The sequence below is a fragment of the Eriocheir sinensis genome, chromosome 59 (assembly GCF_024679095.1).
Source record: "Eriocheir sinensis breed Jianghai 21 chromosome 59, ASM2467909v1, whole genome shotgun sequence".
NCBI classification, from domain to species: Eukaryota; Metazoa; Arthropoda; class Malacostraca; order Decapoda; family Varunidae; genus Eriocheir; species Eriocheir sinensis.
The window spans coordinates 515,001-522,958 of NC_066567.1; the positions used below are offsets into that span (position 1 = coordinate 515,001).

The 7,958-nt window shown below is 41.2% G+C and overlaps 1 protein-coding gene across 3 annotated transcripts in view; it reads left to right on the plus strand.

Moving 5' to 3' along the window:
• The window catches only part of LOC126985234 (glutathione S-transferase 1-1-like), a 91,424-nt gene extending 84,369 nt beyond the window's left edge, over positions 1-7,055 (plus strand). For 2 of the 3 annotated variants that reach the window (XM_050839848.1, XM_050839847.1), the window contains exons 5-7: positions 823-970; positions 1,589-1,819; positions 3,625-7,055. In XM_050839848.1, coding sequence (XP_050695805.1) covers positions 823-970; positions 1,589-1,819; positions 3,625-3,756 — 511 coding nt within the window. In that variant the 3' untranslated portion in view covers positions 3,757-7,055. The remainder of the gene's footprint in view (positions 1-822; positions 971-1,588; positions 1,820-3,624) is intronic. The other variant, XR_007738408.1, reaches the window with a different exon arrangement.
• Positions 7,056-7,958: the final 903 nt, after the last annotated feature.

Below are 7,958 nucleotides of genomic sequence, written 5' to 3' on the forward strand. Positions count from 1 at the left end.
TCCCTTCCATCCCTCACCTTCCTTTCCTTCCTCCTCTCCCTCCTCTCCCTTCCCTTCCATCCCTCACCTTCCTTTCCTTCCTCCTCTCCCTCCCTCCTATCTCTTCCCTTCCATCCCTCACCTTCCTTTCCTTCCTCCTCTCCCTCCCTCCTATCTCTTCCCTTCCATCCCTCACCTTCCTTTCCTTCCTCCTCTCCCTCCCTCCTATCCCTTCCCTTCCATCCCTCACCTTCCTTTCCTATCCCTTCATTTCTATTTTTACTTAAGTCTGTCCTCCAATGACCTCGTTCTCTCATCTGTGGTTAAGTTTAGTCACTCCTCAAATTAATCTGCGCCGTGTTAGATGCTTGTCAAGTGGTTTGTAAGTGTGTAAGTGTGTAAGTGTGTGTGACCCAGATCGAGAGAGAGAGAGAGAGAGAGAGAGAGAGAGAGAGAGAGAGAGAGAGAGAGTTAATAACAGGAGAGTTAGAGGAGAGAAAAAAGATGGAGGAAGGGAAGGAAAGGAGAGAAAAAGAGAAGAGGAAGAAGAGGAAAGAAAAATGGGATTGAAATAAGGGAAAAAAAGATGGAGAGAGAGAGAGAGAGAGAGAGAGAGAGAGAGAGAGAGAGAGAGAGAGAGAGAGAGAGAGAGAGACTGACTGTTACGTGAAATTTGTATATATGTATAAGTTTTTAGTATACACACACACACACACACACACACACACACACACACACACACACACACACTTCAATCCTACCCATACCCTCTCGCTCCCTCCCTCTCCCCTCTCCCTCACACACCTCCCCCCACACCTGTCTAACACACCTGTCCCTTTTCAGTCGTGCCATCATGATGTACCTGATGAACAAGTATGCCACGGAGGAGAACCAATACCTGTACCCCAAGGAGCCCGAAGAAAGAGCGAAGGTGGATCGAATGCTCTTCTTTGATATGGGAACCTTCTACCATGCGATCAAGGAGTATTTCGTGAGTGTTTGGATCCTTTTGTGGTGTTGAGGGTGTTTGGGGTGATAGTAGTAGTAGTAGTAGTAGTAGTAGTGGGGTAGTTAGGTATAGTTGTGTTTATTTTCAAGAGGTTAGTTTCTTCTACGTTATAAAGAGAATTGAGTGAGACTTTTTAGGTGTTTAGAAATGTGTGTTTATTCAATGTTTTCTTTGCTCTTTTCCTTTCTTTTCTTTCTCTTCTTTTTTCTTCTCTCTTTTCAACGTAAGTGAGTGTGTCCTGCAATGGTCTCGTTTTTCCTCTTTTCTTTCCTTTCTTTTCCTTTTCTTTCTTTTCCTTTCTTCTTCTCTTTTTTCAATGTTAATGTGTGTGTCTTGCAATGACCTCGTTTTTTCCCCTTTCTTTCCTTTCTTTTCCTTTCCATTCTTTCCTTTCCTTTCTTTCTCTCTATCTATTTACCTATCAATGAATCTGTCTACCTATCTATCTATCTATCGCATCCCCGAACATCACCCCCCACACAAAATCCAGAACTAGCAAAACCCACCACACACACACACAAAGAGACCACATTAAAAACAGCATCTATACAATCTGTGTAATCCCGACCCCAACCCTAACACCAAGACCTCCTTCTGCAGGGCCCGAAGATGTACGAGGGCCTCCCACTGGACCCGGAGAAGGAGAACTTGCTGAAGACTAGCCTGGACTACCTCGACCATTTCCTGGAGATCGGCGGAGTCCAGTACCTTTGCGGGGATCGGATTACTCTTGCAGACATCGCCCTCCTCGCCTCCGTCACCGAGTTGGACGCAATGGAATACAGCTACAAGTGTTACGGGGAGTTCAACAGATGGGTCGAGCGCGTGAAGGTGCGTGGAAGGAGAGTTAGGGTCGTTTCATAAGACATTTCGCCGCCCAAGAACACTAATTTGACAAGGCTTTCGCAGGAGTTATGTGCATTTCCAGGAATAGTTTTATGATCCTGGTGGTAGTTTGACCCTTCCTCTGCACCATGAACCTAAAGAAACACTTATTAGAACCCGATTGACCCCCTCTTTGACCTTTAGAAGTAGCTGATGTTAGAAGCGATAATACCAACCCCAGTGGATCCATATGCTTAAACGTCTCAGGCTCTCACTACCACCATTTCCCAAGCCCCACAGACAAGATTAGCTGGGTTTCCATAAGTGTTTTCCCCGTTCAAGATGCAGAAGTCGGGTAAAACTATCAATGTTATCACAAAACAGTCCATGAGAATCCCTGCAACAAAGGAGACAGCTCAAGGGCACAAAAAAAGGAAACCATAATAAAAAAAAGCCCGCTACTCGCTGCTCCTACAAAAAAGATTCAAAAGAGGTGGCCGAAAGAGAGGTCGATTTCGGGAGGAGAAGTGTCCTGATACCTACGACGAGGCTTTTCAAACAGGCTAACTAAGGTGCGGAGACGAAGAATACATGCTTTAGAGTTTAGACGGTCGTGCAGTGATAGGGGAATTTAGTGTCTGCTAGAATGGGTACAGCTTGAGTATGGGTCAGTGAGAATATGAGAACAGCAATCGAAGAATAGAGAAAGCGTCCTCTCAAAAACAGGCTGTAACTAAAGGTATGATAGGGGAAGCGTGTCTGCTAGAATGGATACAGCTTGAGTAATATGGTCACTGAGAATATAAGAACAGCAATCGAAGAAGTATAGAGAAAGCGTCCTCTCAGAAACAGGCTGTAACTAAAGGTATGATAGGGGAAGCGTGTCTGCTAGAATGGACACAGCTTGAGTAATATGGTCATTGATAATATAAGCACCAATCGAAGAAGTATAGAGAAAGCGTCCTCTCAAAAACAGGCTGTAACTAAAGGTATGATAGGGGAGTAGGTTGGTATTGTCAGATGCTCCCACCCCTCGCTCCAACTATTTCCAAAGGCCAAAAAAGGAGGTTCATCGAGTTCTAATGAGTGTTCTTTTAGGTTCACGGTACAGAAGAACGCTCAGATTACCACCAGGGTCATAAAAGTACCCCTGGAAAGCCCCTAAACAAAACACGAAAGACTAGTAAATTACGTGTTCTTGGACGCAGAAATGTTTAAAAATATGGCCCTTTGTGTCTGCTAGAATGGGTACAGCTTGAGTAATATGGTCAGTGATAATATTAAAACAGCAATCGAAGAAGTATAGAGAAAACGTCCTCTCAGAAACAGGGTGGAACTTACGAGTGGACGAATTACCAATAGAAAACTAAAAATGCATGATGCTAAGAGGGTCGAAAGGAGCATTGGATCAAGAGGTTTAGCAGTAGGATAGAAGACAAAGAAATTAACGTGTATGAACTAACTTTAGGGGTCAAAAGGAGCATTGGATCAAGGGGTTTAGCAGTAGGATAGAAAACAAAGAAATTATCGTGTATGAACTAACTTTAGGGGTCAAAAGGAGCATTGGATCAAGGGGTTTAGCAGTAGGATAGAATACAAAGGAATTAACGTGTATGAACTAACTTTAGGGGTCAAAAGGAGCATTGGATCAAGGGGTTTAGCAGTAGGATAGAAGACAAAGAAATTAACGTGTATGAACTAACTTTAGGGGTTAAAAGGAGCATTGGATCAAGGGGTTTAGCAGTAGGATAGAAGACAAAGAAATTAACGTGTATGAACTAACTTTAGGCTCGTCTCCCTCTTCCTCACAGGCCGCAGTCAAGCCTTACAAGGAATGCTGTCTGGAGGGCGTGCAGATGACCAAGGACCGCACCAAGCTCCTCGAAAGCGAAGTCAAGAAGCAGATGGAGAAGGAACGCAAGGCTTCCCTGCCCAAGAAGTAAAAAGACAAGAGAGGGCGGGCGGGCGGGTCGCGGTAGGATCTCGCTAGGGAATATCCTTCACGGAATTAAGCTTAGACTGGGATAGTACTCATTCATTGTTGTTTAGTTACTGGTTATGTATTCGTTGTATTCTGTAAGCCGCCCTCCCGCTGAGATAAGGAGTTTCGAGCGCAAAGTGGGGATATGGAGAGAACTGCGCAGTGGATGAAGAAGCGGGTCTGCGCAGCGTAGATTCTAAGCACAAAGCAACAAAAGCCTCACTACTTAATGTATTACTAGCACATCACTTCTGTATCGTTTATTCATAATTTAGCGTCATCAAGTCATGTATAAGTCACCATTTTATTCCATTTCCCAGTCTTGCCGAGGTTCAAACACTTATCAAAGAGGAGAGAAAGAAACCTTAGAAATACTTAAGATTGCCAACTAAGATTAATGATAAAGAAATAAGTATATATAAGAAAAGAAAAACAATGGTCTGCGCCTCAGAAGCATAATTGACCGTGTTGTGAAGTGAGCGCTTGTTTTCGTTTTTCTTTTGTTTACATTTTGCGCGCCTTATAATATAGAGAGCAGAAGACATGCACGCGTTATAGGTTCATATCGTTTATACTTTACGTTCAATTCCTTTATATAATTTTTTTGTTGTTGTTATTCTGGGAGTTTTCGTTTTTCATTTGTTTTCGTTTGCGTTTTTTGCTTTACGTGTTTTTGAAGGCTTTTGCTGTGCTTCCCTCCATGGCTGAGAGAGAGAGAGAGAGAGAGAGAGAGAGAGAGAGAGAGTGTTTTTGGCGCGCGGATCTTGAGTCACGAGCCTAAAATATAAATGACCAACCTAAGCCTTCTTGGAGTGGCTAACCGCGGGAAAGGCAGCAAAAAAGTTATTAAATATGCCAAAATGAGTCATGCGCGTCGAGTTTATGATAAAAATAACACTAAACTTCCCTAATGGCACTTAAATCTGGCACTACCTTAATAAATAATGATGTCTGAAGGTAATTTAAGGGTGGTAAGCGTTGTCAAATCATAAATCGTGAGTGAAAATAAGAGAAAAAGCCTCATTATCGAACATCAGTTTCCCGGATGGTGACTTAAATTTTCCACTTCCTTGAAAATAGGGGGATCTGAAGGTAATTTAAAGGACCTTAGCGCTGTCAAATCATAAATCGTGAGTGAATATGAGAGAAAAGGCGTCATTATCGAACACAATTTCCCGGATGGTGACTTAAATCTACTTCCTTGAAAATAGGGGGATCTGAAGGTAATTTAAAGGACCTCAGCGCTGTCAAATCATAAATCGTGCGTGCGCCTCGTGTTGTCATTCCATAAAGTCCGTGGATTTTAGTCGATTTTCACGTGAAGATGAGGCTGCGAGGTCCCAAGAAGACAGATGATGGCAAAACAATCCTAATCAATCCTTAGGTGAGGCATTTTAATTAGTTCATATAATCATCGTTACCAGCTGTGTAGATGAGGTGGTACTGTTGTATTAGTATTATTTGTATCATTTATATTATTATTGCAAAAGTGGGTTCATTAGTTTTTTTTTACAGTAGAGGAAACAGTTCAAGGGCAAAAAAATAAAGGAAAATAATGAGAAAAAAAAGCCCACTACTCTCTGCTTCTACAAAAAAGAGGAGTGATCGAAAGATAAGTCAATTTCGGGAGGTGTTCTGAGGCATTTGTTAGGTTTTGTTTTATAATATATCGTTACCAGTTGTGTAGATGAGATGGGATTGTTGATTTGTTGTATTCGTATTATTTTTATCATTTCTATTATTATTGCAAAAGTGGATACATTAGGTGGAGTAGAAAGCCAAAGTCTACATCGCTCCACATATCAGGGATTCATGACAACACCACAACACCTTTCAACACCACTGATACACCTGTTAATTAAGGTGTTCAGCGGCGTAACCACCACCACCACCACATAGCTCTCACCAGCCTCCCGAGCAGCGATGCCAGATTATCGTACTCGGAGGATCATATTTACCGGTTTCTGCCCCATAACTGTTGACAAGAAACAGCAATAATTGGTCATTTTAACGTTAACTATATACAAAGCCAGTTATTGAGGTGTGAGAAAGAGTTTTTGGGTTGGAAATCAGCAAACATATAAGGTTGGGTACGAGAATCTGGCAACGTTGCTCCCGAGTTGAAGCTACACGCACGCCATCTGTAGGCTTCAAAACGCAAAATCTCACAACCGCGTGCCTTACTAAAGTGCATTAAACCCCATTCAGAGTAACTTGAGTGCCATCTACTGAGTGCCTTATCGAAACTAATCGTGTCTTCCCAGAGTTCAAGAATGTCACAGGATCCATTAAACGTAAAACCCAATAGATTCATACGAGTTAATGGTTCTTATATAGGTGGGCATTCTAAGAGTACGGTACCGATTCTCACATCAATTATTTTTAAAGGCCAAAAAGAGAGGTAAAATGCATTCTTATGGGTATAGTTTAGGGTTCATGGTACAGAAGAAGGGTCAAACTACCAGAAGGGTCATAAAACTGCCCCTGGAAATGCCCCAAACTCCTATGAAAATCTATGTATTATAATCCTTAGCTTCCTCGCTACCACCTTGCATTAGACTGGCGATCAGTTGAAGTTATTAAAGATCGCTGATGACAGATTGCATTTTCATTAGTGTTAATTGTATTTGCTTTAAGAATAGAAAGTTGGGTCAATATTAATGATTCAATAAGTCTCTAATCACTTTGCCTTCCCTTTGATATGCTTACGACCATTATTATTAGATTTTAATGGATAGAAGAGTAAAGACAGATGCCAAGAGGTTGATCGTGTGTGTGTGTGTGTGTGTGTGTGTGTGTGTGTGTGTGTGTGTGTGTGTGTGTGTGTGTGTGTGTGTGTTCGCCTGTCTGCCGTTCACAAAGACTGACAGGAAATTATAAAAAAAACAAGTATTATTGAAAAATCTTGATATCTTGCACCGGTGACCTTAATATATGTGTGTGTGTGTGTGTGTGTGTGTGTGTGTGTGTGTGTGTGTGTGTGTACTTATGCCATGTGGTTGTCACGCTCAGCATTTATTATCCCGGCGACGTGTGTACATTTACGAGAGAACACATACACACACACACACACACACACACACACACACACACACACACACACACACACACACACACACACACACACACACACGTACACACACACACACACCTGCAAACACCTGCCTGCCGCCGTTTGTTGTGTCCCTCAGTGTTACAAGAGCAGTTTATGGGTTTTGTTGCTTCTCAGTTGTGTGTGAAATAAAACTGGATTCTCTGATACCAAGAGTGTTTGATTGTCACTTGTTTTGTGTCTGGATCCTCCTTGTCAGAGATTGATGTGTGGCGTACTACAATGGTTTTATTTATGTATTTAATTGCAACGCTTATGAGAAGACATTTTTCCTATATACCGATGTTCTAAATGATATATAGAACGTTAATGATAATAGTAGTAGTAGTAGGAGTAGGAGTAGTGGTAGTAGTAGTAGTAGTAGTGAATATGAAAGAGATGATACCGAGAGTGTTTGATTGTCATTTGTTTTGTGTTGGTATCCTCCTTGTGAGATATGTGTGGCGTACTGGAAGGGTTTTATTTATGTATTTGCAACGCTTATGAGAAACAGACACTTTTCCTATATACCGATGTCCTAAATGATATACAGAACGTTACTGATAGTAGTAGTAGTAGTAGTAGTAGTGAATATTAAAGAGATAGGCCTATTTAGCGTGTTTTTTTTTATTTTTTCGATCTTTTTGTGTGGTATTTGGCCCACCATAAGTGTTTTTCTCTTTTTTTCAGTTACGTTTTTTTTTAGGTTTTTGTGTAATTATAAGTATGATGCGAAAGGAGATAAATGAAAAGAATAATAATTTGACCACTTTATTTACCTGAATTTCAAAACAGGATAGAATACTTATTTCCATTACTATTAGAAGCAGAAGTAGTAGTAGTAGTAGTAGGCTAAGTAGTAGTAGTAGTAGTAGTCTAAGTAGTAGTAGTAGTAGTAGTCTAAGTAGTACTAGTAGTAGTTGTAGTAGTAGTTTAGTAATAGTAGTAGTAATTATTATTGTTTACTTTTTTGTGCCCTTGAGCTGTCTTTGTTGTTAAAAAAATAGTAGTAGTAGTAGTTGTAGTAGTAGTAGTAGTAGTTGTAGTAGTAGTAGGAGGAGGAGGAGGAGCAA